The sequence below is a fragment of the Rousettus aegyptiacus genome, unplaced genomic scaffold (assembly GCF_014176215.1).
Source record: "Rousettus aegyptiacus isolate mRouAeg1 unplaced genomic scaffold, mRouAeg1.p scaffold_m13_p_2, whole genome shotgun sequence".
Taxonomy (NCBI): domain Eukaryota; kingdom Metazoa; phylum Chordata; class Mammalia; order Chiroptera; family Pteropodidae; genus Rousettus; species Rousettus aegyptiacus.
In genome coordinates, this window is record NW_023416295.1 from 128,515,526 (window position 1) to 128,533,311 (window position 17,786).

The following is a 17,786-nucleotide window of genomic DNA, read 5'->3' on the forward strand; positions in this document are numbered from 1 at the left end:
TAAATGGGTGAATTACATGGTATATAAATTGTAGTTCAATAAAGTTGTTTTAAAAAGCAAACTATAGTTTAAAAAATTCTTTTTAAAAAAGGAAGATAAAAGGTTCAAAGTGGAAAATTGAAAATAAAAAATAACAGAAACAACCTACATTGTGAGGGGTACCATAAGAATAGAGAAAGGGGGAGAAATATATATATATATATTTTAATTAAACAAATCTTTATTGTACTTTTGCTGTGTGCAACACATTAACATTAGGTGCTACAGTCAGGGAGCCAAAATCTAGTGAGATAACACGCAAGAGAGAAAGAAGTATCTCCAATTGCTTTTCTGTTCTAGATGTCAAGAGGCTCAAAGACAAACCTTATGTTCAAAATAACCGTAGATACCTCTGCCCTTGACACATTTCAAAAATAATACTGGGCAGATAAAGTTCAATGTTTACCAAAATGGCTGGAAAGAAAGACTGGCAAAAAAAATAAAAATAAAAACACTAATACTGGCTTTTTTAAATAACAGGCTGCCTTCTTTATATTTTTCCAAATAAGATATAATGAAAAATAGAGGAGAGTTAAATATATACATGCATATATCTAAATATGAAGAAAATAATTATCAAACTTTTAGAAGGCATGTGTTAAAGAAATCATACACAAAAAAATCATTTGACATATAAAAATGAAGAACATCTGTTACTTAAAAAAGCAAGCAAGAGCTTGAGGAAGTTATTTTCAGCAAATTTTAAAAAAGAATTTATTTTAAAAAAGGGCCCAAGCAAGTTCCTAATAATATTATCATGCCAGTAAATGCATCAACTAATATAACTTGAAAAGAAGCAGAAGGAAAAATATTCAACCTCACTAGTAAGCAAAAACATAAAAACCTTTAGGAAAAGGTCAGAGTCCATAAAAATGTTCCATCATTGGAAAAAGTCACTTGAAAAGATATTCATGGACAAATTATTTACAACACCAACACAAGAAATATGTTAAATGTAAATAATAAGGAAACTGTTAAATAACCTGACAGAATATTAAGCAGTCAGTAAAATATATGGTTAAGTAAAATATAACAACTTGGAAAAAATGCTTATGCCATATCATTGAATAAACAAAGGAACAAATTACATACATACTAGAATAAAACTATGCTAAAGAAATACATACATTAAAATTTAAATAACATAGAAGAAAACACACCAAACTGGTGACTGTGATGAGAAGTGTTATTTCATTTTTCTCCAATTTCTCATATTTTTATAATGTAATTATATAACTTTTATCATTAAAAACAGCTACATACTAAAAAACCAAAAATCTGCCTGTGCATCTCTCCTCTTTCTGATATATTAAGTTTTCAAAGCTTTAAAAACTAGTTCTTCACATCTCAGAAAATGGGTAGTTTTTCCTAAGTGCAGGGGGCAATCCGCACAATGACGGATGGCAAAGGCTCTCACCAGTAGATGTCACTGTAATTAAGTGATAAACGGGTGTTTAGGTGTTTTTAAAGTTGACCCTCCCAGGCAAGAGATTTAAGAAGAAAGAGTGGGGGGAGACACAAATTTTAAATGGGAGGCCATTTGCATAAGTATAATTCAGATGTCTCTCCATCGAAACAAGATTTTTTTCCAGCTTTGATCATGCTTCCTTACTAAACACTCTATAATAGTTTTCTGTCATCCATCACGAATCCAAAAGTACAGATTCCCCATTTTTCCTGTCCAAGAAAACTAAAAATTTTAAAATTTGATCACTAGTGACATGCTGCAATTCTTCTAAATTCTAAGACTTGTACCTACTTCCCACCTCTGTCAACATCATTCAATAGTGAAAACTGTTTTTTAATACAGAGAAATAAATTAGAATTGTCTTATTTTTTTCCCCAATTTACCATAGTGGCAATTTCCTCGGGAAAGGGACTGACTTTAACAATCTCTCCCAAACTAGCTATAATTATCTATTATTATTCAGACTGGTATAATTTAAAACTCATTTAAATATATAATACACACCAGGGAAAGCAATGGGGGAGGGGCCTAAAGGTTAAGAGAATATAGTCGTTTGGTTTAGTAAGAGGACAGTGATGAAATAAATAGAATGATAAAATAAATAAATAGAATGATAAGATTAACTTTGGACTTATTTCATGTCTCCAGTAATTTCCCTAACTACTGAAGAGAGGAACACAATTAATCTCCCTCATTGGGTTTTATATCAGGTTCTTCTGACTGACTTTTGGACTATTCGTACCTATAAACTGACATTTTTAATTACTAGAGAGCCCCTGATGATTAAAATTAGAAAGGGCCATTACACTGTAATGAACTCTAATGGTACAGCTGAACAACCCCTTGGTTTGAATCCTGGTTTTACCACTTACTAGCTGTATTACTTCTCTGAGCCTTAACTTTATCATCAGCAAAAAATATATAATTATACTGGACTAAGTAATAAATTAATATAAAGCATACTTAGCATCTTCTGGCACACAGGAGATACTCGATAAATCACTGTATTTTAGGCAAATAAAAGGAGGGTTAACAAATCACTTTAAATGTTTCTTTTCTCAACTATCATGCACTACAATATGTCGTTTTGAATTTACTTGAGTTATAAAATTCAATCATCAATATCTCTAAAATAGCAGCAATAAAATACTATAAAAAAACAAAAAATAAAATTTACAGCCATCTAATATTTTTTTTCTAACCACGAGATTTACCATTGAAAAAGGATAATCATATTGGAACCTTCAAATTATATATAATTCCCATTAAAAATTGCTTGGGTTTGATTAATAATAAAGAAATAACCAGTCTGAAAGCACAGTGTTGTCTTGAAAGGAGAAACAGACTGAATTAAATTTTATGTTTTCAGAAAATTTTCTGAATAAAATATAGCAGTGAGATGTTGTGTGATGATAAAAGCATGAAAGAATGCTGAAGCAAAGTAGAGATGTACACAAGAAAGATAAGAACCTAAAACTCAAGTATTGAAAAAACTGCTCCCACTATTAAGACCAAATATAGAGAACAAAAGTCTCTAGTTGGGCCTGAAGAAAAATGAGTAATAGTATCCCTCTATCATGTTCTGTGGATAAGATTCTAAAAATACATTTATAATACTATTTACAGTAACAGAAACCAAAAAGGGAGTGAAAACATTCAAAATCCTAGTATCCCAACAAATTAACTTCAATTACTATTCATATGCACAAATAAATTTTACTTATTCATAATCATGATATAGTTACATTATGCATAAAAATCTGAATTAATATTAAAATAACTCTTCAGATCCACACCATCCTAGGATCCCTGAAGTGATCATGTAAATAGGCATTTACATGTTAAGTATCTTATTTTTATTTTCCTATTTTTTTAAAAATTAAATTTATTGGGGTGATATTGGTTAATAAAATTATATAGGTTTCAAGCACACAATTCGAGAATACATCATCTATTAATTGCATCATTGTGTGTTCACCACCCAAAGTCAAATCTCCTTCCATCACCATATATATTTGATCCCCTTCAGATCATATATTCTGTACCCATATGTTTATGGTACCAAACATACTCTGTATAAAGAAAAACAAGAGGTGGTTCCTGTCCTACAGACATTTAAGATCTAAAAACTGACATACCTAAAAGTGTACAAAGGGTAGTTAAACAAATGTCTTAAATATTGTTTGTATATATTTGAACCTACGAATTTACACCACCACAAAGAATTGAGCAGGTATAATCATCCCTGTTCTGTGGATGAAGGGAAGTCAAGAAATTCTAAAAATCACCAAATAGGCAGTTCAGACCTAACCAGGTTCTACTTACATTTTGCAATAGAAGATTAAAGCAAGCAAGTATATACATAAAACCAAAACAATCATTACTTAATAAAACCACATAGTTCAGCAGCAATGTTAAAAAGTTAGGAAGAGCAGACTTATTTTGTGAGCTTTAATATTTGTAATCGTATTGTTTAGTGAACTGGGATGTGAGTAAAAGAGTATCCACTGTATTATTCTTTATAACTGCCTAGATGTATTAAATTATTTCGTAATCATTTTGAAGTGTCGAGTTTTTTTAGGGGTGGGTGATAGATGAGAGAATTAGCCAAGAGCAGAAAAGGAAGTTAAGCAGGTGCTTTAGTAAAACCAAGCTCTAGAAATGTAAAAAGAAAAAATATTTTTAATTTATAGAAAACAAAACGACTCTTAAGAAAATAGGGACAGAACAATAATCCATTGAAATAGAAAATGGAGTAACCCAATTATCATTAGATGGATTGTCAACAACAGGTTCATCAAGGTGAATGCTTTTCTAGCAAAGTGTATAGGGAAAACATAAGTAAATGCTCTGCACCAAGTTCATAACTCAGCCAATGAGCAATAAATAAACAAAATAAACAAAATCCACAGATAATTCTAAAATCCTATTCTAATTTTTACCAGAATGGCTTATTAAAGAACAAAACATACTGTTTCAGAATTTATTTCCTTTGGTAGCTATGGTGGTTTACCAACTACACCAATGGACAAGGAATGTAATGGGGAAGAAAGAATGTAAAGGCTTGGACATTTCAACACCTTGGAAGAGCAGTATTGAACTACGTGATTAAAATCCTACTTTTAATTGGATAGGAAGACAACAAAGGATGGAACTTTTACTGAGAGATAGGCACTAATATGTGTTGAGCACCTCTATATGCTTTCCAATGGTATCTATCCTATGTAATTCTAATAATCTCATGGGGGTAAGTATTAATACTAACCCTCTTTTACAGATAAAGACACTTCATCGCAAAGAGGATAAAGACCCTCCAAGTCACATAGCCAGTAAGAAGAAAAGTTATGATTTGGACCCTAGAGTGTCTGTCTACAGATCCCATGCTATCTTTCTCCTTTCTCTCATTCAGGACAAGCTTTCTTTTTTCTTTCACAAAAGATTTTCGATCAATTATTGCTAGTTTCATAGCTGGAGTAATTTCACCCATCAGATGAAATAAGGAGTATACTCATAGCTAAACCATTCAACCTATATTACACAGGATGTGAAACATTCATCTGCAAAAACAAAACAAAACAAACTACATAAAAAAAGAAAAAGAAAAGCAGTATTTTGGGTTTAAGTTCCAACTTACAGTCAGTCATCTGTAACTTCCCATGCAACAGAGTACTAACCAAGCAGGAAAACTCAACCCAAACAATTTCCCAACAATTTTGTGGATTTTTATATTGTACTTTCAGAGTCATTTCATTTCCTCTCATAACAGCAACATAACAAATGGGTAAAAAACAGTACTCTTTAACAAACTCCTGAGATTGTTCATAGTACCAAAGTCTCATGAAGTTTGGGGAGAAAAAATGGGGTAATGTGAAGGGGGGAGGTATAGGAAAACAGGCAACGTGACACAGTATGATTCATTTATAAATAGAACCATTCATGTGCAGTAGTAGGTTTCATTATCAGTCTCTGTTTCAGCAGCCTGATGGCAGTTTTGAACCAGAACTAGAAAAGCCTCTGAAACTTAACTTCTTAACTGCACAGAAAGCTTGTGTTTTCCAAGCATAAACTTTATATTTTTGTTTCCGCTAGGTACATACAATCTTGTAAAGCATGCAGAACACAGGTTATCTCCAAACAATCCTCTACTGGGGTCCGGGGAGACCCTGCTTTGTATGAGGATGGGTCTTCAGTAACATTCTAATTAAGGAAATCATTCCGGATAATGCTATCTGTAGGAATGAGGCTTTAAGAAAGCGAAACAAAATGAAAAGTTTGCTGTAAGTTTGATGCTGGACGTTTTGGAAAAGGACAACTTTCTTGGCTGGTAACAATTTTAAACAGCATCGAATTCCTTTGCCAGCAAAGAAAGTCCATGGAGCAAATATTTTCAATACCAAAAAAGAAGTGTAGGAAATGAAGATGCCTATTTCATGTAACCCCTATTACATATGAATACTTCTTAAGTTTAGATGCCTGTTTCTTAAATTTTTATGGTAAGGCATATCTAGATTATGTGATATGATAATATTTTATACTGTCTCCATTTTGTTTACTGCAATAAAAATTTTAAGACTTAAGCCAATTAGTTGTGAGAATGTTTCAGGAATAAATCAAGAACCATTAGTAATCTAAGTCTAGATGCATCTGAATTTGCTTCATACTTCAGTTAAAAGTAATACAATGTGATGATATGTTAGCGCCTTTATTAAGATAGCTTTGATCAGGCATTTGACTGGAAAATTAATTACCACTACACAAAGCTTGGCCATGCTGCAGCTTCCTAAGCATCTATATAAGCTAAAGATGAGAATATCCATTGTCTGGGATGACAGAACAACTGTCATTTTGTGGGGCTCAGTAGGGGATCATTTAATTAATTCCAAAAAGGGAAATGCTTGCCAGCAACAAGCCATCTTTGCTTTCTGTGGTCTTTTGTACAAATAATTAAAACAAAGAGGTAAATGATTACAGTCACTAAGAATGATGTACCTTTAAAAGCATGTTCAAACACACTGTATATTGTGACAATTTTTCTTGTGCAATCCTAAGCAGCAATTCCTGTTTCGAGTCTCAACCCCTGAGCTCTATTTTCAGCATCTACTTTACAAATATCTAAGATTTAAATAATATAAAAGCAGCTGGATATCAGCTATGATGTATTAATGATCTTGCTCCACTATGTTTGGAAACTTGGAAATAATCTATAAGAAAACTGTTTCACATAGAAAAGCTTAACATATAGTTCTGACTAAAACAGTATAGAAATATATTAAAAAAATGTTTATAGAAGCTAAAATTAAAGTGACAAAAAGTATGATACTTCCTCAAAAATTTAAAGATAGAATTACCATATGATCTGGCATATTTTTGGGTATATATCCAAGAAAATTGAAAGCAGAATCTCAAAGAGGTATTTTCAGACCTAAATTCACAGCAGCACTATTCATGATAACCAAGGGACACAAGCAGATGAATGGGTAAAGAAAATGTGATAAACACATATAATGAAATATTATTCAGCCTTAAAAAGGAAATCCTGTCACATGCTACAATACATACATACTTTGAAGACATTATAGTAAGTTAAATAAGTCACAAAAAAAAGACAAATACTCTATAATTTGACTTATATGACATACCTAAAGTAGTCAAATTCATAGAGACAGAAAGGAGAATAAGGTTGCAAGAGGCTCAGGAAGGGGAAAATGAGTTTAATGGGTATAACGTTTTGTAAGATAAAAAAGTTCTGGAGATCTGTTGCACAACAATGTAAATATATTTAACACTACTAAACTGCACGCTTAAAAATGGTAAAGGTAAATTCTGTTATGTACTTTTTACACATTTAAATATAATTATTTAAAAAATAACTTATTTTTCATACTATTTCTTTTTAAACAATTTTTCCCTAAAAATATGTAAGTGCTATAGATTTAACAGGGAACAAAAATAACATTAAGTAAATTACATTTATGCAATTCTCTTCTCTCTTTTTCCATGCATTTGCTTTTACTACTTTGAGTCAAAATAAGTAAAAGAATAAAGAGTTAATAAAATATTAAAGGATATGACAGCATTTTAAATTAAAAATAAATAAATAACCTGACAATAAATAACAGTAATAGGAGACTATAAAAGAAATTCAAAATACTTATGACCCTATTATTTCATATATTTTGCTGCAACTGTCAGGATTAGCTGTGTGAAAACTGGTCCCCTCTGAAATATACCAAGGTAGGTAACTATAGCACAATGGCAACTGGTGCTCAGTGAAGTAGGGGACCAAAGAATTCTGAGAGCCTAGCACCTTTTTCACACAACAAATGCTCAATAAATTTTGCTAAATTTATCTACGAATGAAGCATGAACAATTGGAACTCATTTTGACTGTTACACTTTGTATCTAGTTCCTAAGCCTGCTGGGGGCAATTACATTAATAAGTATACTGGTGTTCAATAAATGCCTATGTAAGTTAACTGAACCACGAGAATTACTGAATTTTTTAACTAAATTTAAGGTTAAACAAGGAGGCCATTCAAAACGTGATAATTCCAACAGCCATTCTTTGAAAGGAACACCAAACCAAAGAAATTTCTTGATAATGTGGAAAATTTCCAAATACAGTTTTCAGGGCTATGAGCCTTTTACCTTCTTTAAGACAAATGGTCTGTATAAAATTAAAATATATTTTTTTCATGAATGAAAGAAACTGCCAAAGAATTCTAAGCAGAGTACTTTCAGATATACCGCCACCGTTAACCACGTAGAGCCTGGACAAAATTGAGCTTTAAATCAGAAATAAAGGGGGTAAGGGAAGGAAGGCCCTGAAAGGGAAGTTCCAGAATAACATGAAAAACAATAGTCTACGGCCATGCCACCTTGCACAAGCCCAATCCCGTCTGATCTCTGAAGCTAAGCAGGGTTGGGCCTGGTGAGTACTTGGATGGGAGACCACCAAGTAAGATCAGATGCTGTAGGCGTAAAAAATAAAAAAATAAAAAATAAGAGATTGTAAGCTGACATGGTCGGTCCTTGCAATGTATGAAGTCAACCAAGGGTTGCCTCGCCTTAAAAAAAAAAGAAGTTTAAAATAATAAATAAAATAACAACAACAGACGGAGAGGAATAAGGAAATAAAGTCTGCTAAAATGTCTCAAGTATATGAGGAAAAAAATAAGGACAGTCAGGAAAACAAATCACATCTTCCTAATTGTAAAAAAAAAAAAAAAAAAGTTAACACCACTACACACATACGCCCCTGAATACGACACAGTTGACCTTCACATGTTCAAAGACTAATTATGTTTTGCTTTCTTTTTTGCCATCTTGTTTTTCCTTCCTAGTGTTCTCATTATTATTGATTATTTATACTTCATTTATTTATAGATTAAATAAATCCAATTTAATCTGGTTATAATAAATTCTGATTGATAACAAAGTTATAAAGAAGTTGTTGCTTAACAATGCCTTTTACTTCTTTTTTCCTGTTACCTGTCTTAGGCTACAAATGTTAGTTAACACCTCAAAATAACTAAACTGGTAAAAAAAAAAAAAATCCATTCTTCTACTTGAGAGAATCATAGCAAAAAATGAGGAAGTAGTGGAGAGAAAAGGATATTGATCGGAAGTCAAAAGCTCCCTGTCACTGTAAATTTTGTCAGTGACATTTGGCAAGTCATTGCTTTTTTCCTACACATAAGGATGTCAGAATGAGGGTACTGGAGGGGATGAAGATTTCCAGTTCTAGCAACCTTCAATTTAATTGCTATTACAGACTGGTTTAACTGATTTATATTTGTAAAGAGCTGTAACTTTTAAGCCATCAAAATGGTCAATTCAATAAAGAACATTAAATAATTTTAAAAGATTCATCTCAATAGCATTTAACTTTAGATTAGCAAAAAACATTTGCTTGCCTATGGAAACCATTTTTTAAAAATTTTTAAAGAAATTTTTTTCAAAGATGTGTAGACTTTTAATGTAGTTCTTTCATCTCTTAAAGGTCAAGTCTTCAGTCTTGACCTAGATATTTTATATTTTAACTGTTTCCCTGAAATTGTTAAATTACTGCTTATTTTGCATATAGGTACAAAATGAGAAAGAAGATTCAGAGTAAATTAGATAGGCACATCTAAACTTGTCAAACAAGTAATACCGCCCAGTTTCCATAAACCATTCAGAATTTAAAAACACTGGAGGAGAAGTACAAATTTTAATCATAGTCCGAATATGCAACCAACTATGAAAAATACTCTTCCTACAGAAACTTTTTCAGGGTCCTCTATGCAGAACTATTTCTAAAACCTTGCATAGTGTGGGCAAATAAATTTTAAAATAATCTTCTATACCAGGGCCTATATAATAACGTTGAGTGTTAGAGAAAGGGATAGTACTATTGTGATACACCTTTTGTAAGAAATATGTAATAACAATGTGCTTGCTTTTCAATTAAACAGTAAAGTGAAAATTTTCAACTAATTATTATCTATTGTTTACAGATATACGATAAGTAACTTACAAAGCATTATGTACATAAAGTCTTTCTATAGATGTTCATCTTACATTTTAAAATATTTTCAAAGAGAAAAAACAATTAGAAGCAAGGAATGAGCGGAACTAAATCATTAGTGGCAACATTTACATGCTACTTTATAGAATGAAACAATTAAAGGAAAAGGAGATAGGACAACAGAACAGATATTAAACTTTTCTGAAGCACAGGCACCCTGTGCTCTTGGTATTTAATTAAAAACTAAAAATGCCCTATTACACAATGTAATGTGATTTAACAATGACATCATTTACCAAAGCCACAGGAATGAATAGGAGTAATTGAAAAGGTCTGAAAGACAAATAAATGCCACACTATTTCACTTATATGTGGAATCTAAAGAACAAAATAAAGGAACAAATGAAACAAAAACAAACACATAGATACAGAGAACATTTTGATGGCTGCCAGATCTCAGGAGGGGGTTTGGAGGGATGGGGTGAAAAAAGGAAAAGAATTAAGAAGTAAAAATTGCTAGCTACAAAATGGTCATGGGGATGTAAAGTACAGCATAAGGAACACAGTCAATAATACTGTAGTAACTATTTATAGTGTCAGATAGGTACTAGATTCACCAGGGTGATCACTTCATAAGGTATATAAATGTCTAATAACTATGTTGTACACCTGAAACTAACATAATATTGTATGTCAACTGTAATTCAAAAAAAAATTTTCTAAAAGGTCTGAAGACTCTCTCTCCAGTCCCTTTAGATGAATTAAGGCATCCAGATTTTAAAGGAGACTTTTTCTATTTAAAGTAAAATCATTTAAAAAGCATTAATATCATCCTAAGAAACAAGTATAATATTTGACAAAGACAGATGATGCAGAAACATTTGACATTATATTTGATAAAGTATATTATTTTAAAATAGAAAATTCTCTTGTATGACCTTTTGCACTAAAATAATTTTGAAACACATTTAAATGATCTAAACCTTTATCAATAATGTTTAAATGCACTAGTGCAAAATACAACTTTTTAACAAATTAGGTCTCAGGAATCTGACCCCAAGTTTAGTTGACACTGCTGGCAAACCCAACTCTGGTATCACATTCAACTTCTAAGAGAAGACACTTTCCTGACCCCGATAAAACTGAACAGATGTGAAATTTTTATTTTTAGTGCCTGAAATTTGTTTCTTGAGTGAATTATAGCCATCAAGGAATTATGTTCTATTCTCCTGCCAAAGCCCTGCCATGCACTCTTTATTAAGGCAGAACTCCCACGAACTCATCCAAACTCAAATCTTTCAAAGCCAGCCCCCCTTCACCTTGGGTAAGAATTTTCAGGACTCAGCAGTTGCTGAGAACAAAACCTGAAGCTTTAAACTAAAAAAATATTTTAAAAATCTAAGATCTATGAGAGTATGGCTACAAAATGAGGAGTGCTGATAAAGGAGAAAGGGTGTTGATTTAAAAAAAGAAAAAGCTGCTGCTAACTTTAAAAACAAAAACTAAGTGCCCATAGATCATTTGGCTTTCTAGAAACTAAACTTAGTTTACTGGGTGGTCCCTCCCTATCAACCCACCCGGGCAGAGCCATGAAAACACAGAGGCGGTTGGTTTATTTTGTTTCTAAAATTATGCCTTTGCCTGTGTTTTCAACAAACAGAAGTAAAGAAGAGTGCAAATCAACAGGAGAGCTTAGAAGATTTTTAAAAGACGATTTCAAAAAATCATAAACGTAAACAGACTAAGTGAACAACACGGAAGCTGTAGTCTTTCACAAGAATGTCTCACTTTATAGGGTGCTACCTACCTAAACTATATCTTACAACATGATTTTACATCCAATGCTCTTTCTACTATATTATACTGCCGAGAGGTTGAGTTTTTCTAGTTAAATAATTACATATCAGAAAAGGGGATAAAATGAGACACTTTGTAGCAGCCAGGCAATAGCTGAAGAGCACTAAGCTTCAGGAAATCATTTTATTATCTTTCATTAAGGATGAAGTCAGATCAATAAAAGGGAAAAAAAGATATTGCACAAGTATGACTAACCAGAAAGGAGGAAACGTCTGTCTTCAGAAACACTATTAATGAAACAATCTCATTTCTCACAAAATGGCCTTTCAGTGCCTCATTCTCATTAGTGAATGTCAAGCTGCTGCTACCTTACAGAAAGGCACGTATTTTCTTGAACTCAAGAGACCATCAATAACAGCTAGGTAGCCCTATCCTATGACATATTAAGTGGCAGACTTCCCCAGAGCATGATTTAGCAATGAGAGTAACTCATAACTGTTCTCTAGAGCTTAGGTCATAAACCTTTTAGAAAATCCAAGGATCCAATTATTATTAAGAGGAACAATCCCACGGCTTTGCTTTCCTTTGAAGAAAGCAAAACTGCTAGATACAACCTCAGAGCAAAGAGAAACAAATATGCTAATGTAGATTACCCAGAAAGTGTCTAATTTTCCAGGCTAAGTTATTTTTATTAAACTTTTCTCAATTCTACTCCCATAATTTTTTAGCCTATAAAACACTTGCCAGCTCTAAAATGTTAAACTTCAAAGAAGTAAATACACACATTTTTAACAGTCTTAAGGATTTCTCACTTCCAGAGCTAAAACAGATAAATGAGATGTGGAGAACCAACCACAAGCCCCAGAGCTCTGGATGTAGTCTGATGATCACTTAAGTGCTTTCAGTATCTCGATGTCCTCATCTAGAAAATGAAGCAGTTGTGCTGGGTGACTTCTTAGGTCCCTTCCAGTTCTAACTTTCTATTCCAAGATCACTAATTCACCAAAAAAATTACTGTCTTGTTAAAGCTCAAAATGTATTCATTTTAAACACACCACAAGAATGTTAAAAAGTTAGGGAACTTGTGCACTCCTCCCCCAACTCCAATTTTCCAAAACAGCAGAAGGCAAGAAATATGGCAGCTGCCTATTTGTTATCCTCACTTACATAAGAACCAGTCTAAATGGAATGAAAACTCTATAATAAAAGTAAATAATTCATAAGACCGCATATATTCCAATAGGACTAAGAAGTTCGGTAGTATTAAATGACTTCTCATCACAATTTTTATATATCATGCCAGAATATAAAAATGTATAGGTAACCTTTACCATGTGTTATTAAAGATTAGCTCCATCACGATGAAATTTAAAATAGACTCTAAATAGCCTAATTTCCCCCTTTTTAAATGGGTATGACTTAAATTTCAAATTAACCAAAAAATATAGTTCAAAATGAATGGCTGAATATTGTGATCAACTGATTCAACACATTCACTCTCACACACACACACACACACACCACTCTTCCCTGAGATTTTCCCTTCAATGCTCTCCTTATTCCTAATTCCTCTCAACAAACTCCACCTCCCCATTCCATTCCAAGCCTCACTCCCTTTCTCTCCCCTTGCTTCTCAAACACTACACTACTTTTTCAAAGCAGTCTAGGAAGTGGCTCTCTTATCTAGGAAGTATCAGAATCATCTAGGAAGATTAACAATATGCATTAGTGTAAGGGAAAGTGAACGGATTCTACTTTTAAGTTAAACAGGAGTTAAAAAAAATTAAACCCTGATTAACCAGCTTGCTCAGAAAGGAGGATATTCTGGTTAACTAAAGATTAACCAGGGAAATTATTTTGTTGAAAAAATCCTTCTGGAATCTTTTCCCCTTGCTTAGGAGTTACAGTTCTTCTTGAGAAATATCTGATGACTTAATAATTATCCTACAAGTAGGACAAGTTTAAAATCAATTCTTATCCTACACAGGGGTGGGCCCTGCAGGCCAAATAAAGCCGTTAAGCTAAAAATTGTTTTCTCTCTTTAAAAAGTTGTAAAAAAAACAAACAAAAAGGAATGTGTGACTGAAGCCCTATGTGGTCCACAAGGCCTAAAATATATACTATCTGGCCCTTTACAGAAAAAGTTTGCAGAACCTTGTTCTGTAGCACTCAAGGCACTGAAAATACAGAGACTCAAGGGACATTACCCAGAAGCGCTCCTTTCTCATCAGATTAACTGAAAATAAAAGTTTCCATTAAATCCGTTCCAAATTACTTAAACAGAATCATTGCTATTTCTCTAATTGACTTGCCTAAATGACTAGCCTTCAAGAAAGTTATTACCGCCCCTCCCCCACAAAAAAAAGGCTCTATTCCCCTCTTTAGATGCAACAGTTTCAGCTGCAGGTACTAGTTAGCTATGGAAATAAATTCAAAAAATTGGAAGCCTTACCTGGGGCATTTGCTATAGCTAACGGCAGGCTTGGAAGCTGGTGCACCTGGATTCCTGAAGCACCCAATGCACTGAGGTTTATGGTCTGGAGGCCAGGCATGGAGGAGAGTTGAGCAGCATTCACAGTGACTGTGCCGGCAGGGATAGAGGCAGCTGAGGCAATGGGTGTAAGGGTGGTATTACTGCTGCTGGTCTGCCCCAGGGAAACACCCTGCATTGGGGCCAAGGTGATTGTCTGGGCCTGTGGGTTCTGAACTTGGAGGTTTTGCAGCTGAAGAGTCTGCCAACTGACCTGTCCATTGGGCCCCACTGTTGGTGTCCGGATGATGATGGGACCAGAGTTTGGAACAGCCTGAAGCTGGAGATTCTGGAGGGTTTCCTGGGAGATAGCTTGAGTTGTGAAGGTCTGCCCTGACAATGGTGCTGCCTGAAGGGCCTGGAGGGTCTGTCCCCCTTGAACTAGCTGAGGCTGGATAAGAATTTGTTGTTGCTGTGACTGCTGGTTTTGCTCTCCCTCTTTTTGCTGACTTGCTTGCAGTGAGCCTCCAGATGTCTGGTTCTGCTGCATGTTCAGAGCATCAGACCCCTGTAGCCCACTGACCCTCTGGGGTGTCTGGCCTTGAGAGTTGGTCCCTGCTGATCCGCTGGTGGTGGTAAAGTTCATAATTCCCATATTGCTGGTGGTAGTAGTTGTTGAATAGCTATTGGCATTGGTGAAAAAGGAGCTGGAACTGGCTTGTGATGATACCAAACTGGCAGAACTGATGGCAGTCCCTGAGGTGACAGGCTGTGAGCTGCTCTCCTGGGACCCAGAGCTGCTGATCGTGACTGCCTGAGAGCTAGGAGTCAAGGTAGCTGCAGAAACGCTGTTGACGGGTAGCAAGGTGATATTCCCATTCAGGGCCACTGGTACATTGGTCACATACTGAGTCTGTCCTGAGAGTACATTATTAGCCAGGCCTTGGAGGGGGACAGCTTGCTGGAGTAGATTTGGCATAGCAGCAATGATGTTGCCTCCACTTCCACGATTTGTGATGATCTGCTGGTTTGCACCTGGTATGATCTGTATTTGACCAGAACCATCCTGCTGCACTTGGGCCCCAGTGGCAGCAAACTGCAGCTGTTGCCCATCAACAGTCTGGAACTGTGGGATTACTTGATACTGAATATTAGGCATCACTCCAGGCAGTCCTGTCAGAACTTGCTGGTTCTGTAAGTTGGAAGTGGCAGCCACAACGTACTGCCCACCAGAGACTGTGCGATTCTTGGAAGGCTCACTGCCATTGCTGCCATTGGTACTGCTGCCACTCTGTTCCTTTGAGGTAGGGGTAGCCCCAGAGGAGGAAGAGATGATCTGCCAGCCATTGGCACCCTGTGAGAGTTGTGTGGCTGTAAGGTCAAGCTCACCTGTGCCCCCTGACTGGCTTGGGCCCTGGGAGTTGTTGCTGTTTTCATTAGGTGATTCAATTCTGCTGCAAGTTGCTGCCAGCAGAGCCAAAGGGGATGGCTGGGATTCCTGGCCAAATAATACGGGAGAGAAAAAGTAGTTTAATGGCACCCAGCTGCCAACCCAGGGGGCAGTATACAACAAATAAACAACAAAACGGTACAGAAAAATGAAAATAAAAAGGACCAGAAACAAAAAGCTGACCTGCATATAATGCTGAAATTTTTATCTTTAGGGATCTCCAAATCACTTGCCTCTCTCTGTACTTACTTCCTAGTCTGTAAACTAGCCCCTTCCTAAAATTTATTCTGTTAAAAACCATCTAAGAACATGTACATCTTTTCAATACCTCCCCCACTGTCCTGATCACCTCTTACCTGTCCTCCTCCTCCTCCTCCTCCTCCACTGCTGCTGCTGCTGCCCGTGCTGCTGCTTCGAGCCTGGGAAAAGGCACCACTACCATTACCATTGCCCCCATTACTGCCACCAACACCTTTTTCAATCTTCACCACGGCTGTCATTTCATCCATGGAGTGATCTTGGTCTAAAAGTAATTGGGGAAAAAAAAAAATTAAAGTTGGAGAAAAAGAATAAGGTGAGGAAAAATATGAGAGACTAAGATGAAACAGACATGACTAACAGAAAGGTGAAAGGCGCCAATGTAAAAAAATAAAAATGGATTGAATAAGGAACAGTTGTGGGACGAGGACATGAACTAGGTTCAACGGTGCCAAACTTGGGGTTCAACTCCCCTTTGCACAAAATTAAACTCAGAAAATATTGAAAAGGTGCTTTCTGTATAAGAAATGCAAAGGACAATGAGCATGCTGAAAGAGTTTCAAAATTAAAAGTATCCTGGGGAAAAAAAAGATAGTTAAAGCTATGAAACATGTGGGTGGACGGAAAGCTTGCTAAAATTAGGGTCAAAGGAGATGGAGAAAAAGAAAAATTCGAATGTAAAAAGTAACAAGAGGAGAGGAAAGGAAAGGAGAAAAGAAATAAATAGTGTGGTTGGGAGAACATTTCCGAATACTAGTAAGAGACTAAAGGGGTTCAAGGATTAGAAATTAGGTTTCCGGGCGGACAGAGGGCGGACCCTAGAGGGGAAGGGCGGTTTCGGGGTGAGGGGCGTGGAAAGGGCGGGACGGTAGGGGGGGAGGGGAAATCTACGGAAGGTGGGGAGGGCCCTGGGGCAGGCGGCGACCAGAGGGCGGACCAGGGAGGCGGTTGGCCCGGGCGGGGCCTGCACTGCTCGGGCCGCCCCCGCGGCTCCAGCCCCCGGCGGGAGGAGCCTCAGGCGGGCGGCCGACTAGTGGGGGGTAAGGCCCGTCCCCCCGTGGCCGGGGCGGGCAGGGGGCGGGCGAGGCCACTCTGCCCCCTCCCCCGGGGCGGGCGGCCCATCCCCCTCTTCCTCGGAGGCTCCGCCACTGCCCCTTCTCCCTCCCTTCCCTCCGCCCCGGGCGGGACCAAGGCCTCCGCCGCCGCCTCCCGCCCGCCCCCCCTCACGGCGGGGACCGCCCGGTCGGCCCTCGCGCGCGCCCCCTCATTTCCCTACCACCCCTAAGCTTGGAGTGGACTCATCCTTACCGCTCATGGTGGCAGCTGAGGGACGAGCTCAAGGGGGTCCTGTCCGGGGGGGTTGGGGGGGGCCAGGAAAAACGCGGACGCTGACGAGGCAAGCGAACCCGGACCGGACAGGGAGGGGGGGTGAGGAGGAGGGAGCAGCGCGCCACAAGCCCGGCCTAGGCCCCGCCCCTTCGCTGCTGCCCCGCCCAATGAGGGAGGGAGAAAGGAGGGACTCGTAGAAGAAAGGCGGGCAGGTTATCCAATGGCAAGAGTCGCTTGCTCTCTAAGGCGTGTAAGACAAAGTTGCGTGTTGGGAGTCCGCCCTGAAAGACCGCCCACTCGGTTTTAAAAACTAATGAAAAACGCAGGAAGTGACGATGGGCGGGAGCTAGAAATGATAGGCTTGGAGAGAAACCAGTCAACTGCCAGGCGGGCTCTCTGAGCGGTAGGGATAGGGAGGACTTTGATTGGAATGACAGAACAACGACCAACCAGAACCCTGGACGT

General features: G+C 36.8%; 1 protein-coding gene and 1 pseudogene across 1 annotated transcript in view; one reads left to right on the plus strand and one right to left on the minus strand.

Annotated features, from left to right (window-relative positions):
- Positions 1 to 17,429, minus strand: part of SP1 (Sp1 transcription factor) — a 33,101-nt gene extending 15,672 nt beyond the window's left edge. Inside the window, exons 1-3 of the mRNA XM_016142727.2 lie at positions 17,301 to 17,429; positions 16,091 to 16,257; positions 14,267 to 15,782 (exon numbers count right to left, since the gene is read on the minus strand). Of these exons, the coding sequence (XP_015998213.1) occupies positions 14,267 to 15,782; positions 16,091 to 16,257; positions 17,301 to 17,307 (1,690 nt within the window). The 5' untranslated portion in view covers positions 17,308 to 17,429. The remainder of the gene's footprint in view (positions 1 to 14,266; positions 15,783 to 16,090; positions 16,258 to 17,300) is intronic.
- On the plus strand, positions 8,370 to 8,488 carry LOC118614096 (annotated as a pseudogene).
- Positions 17,430 to 17,786: the final 357 nt, after the last annotated feature.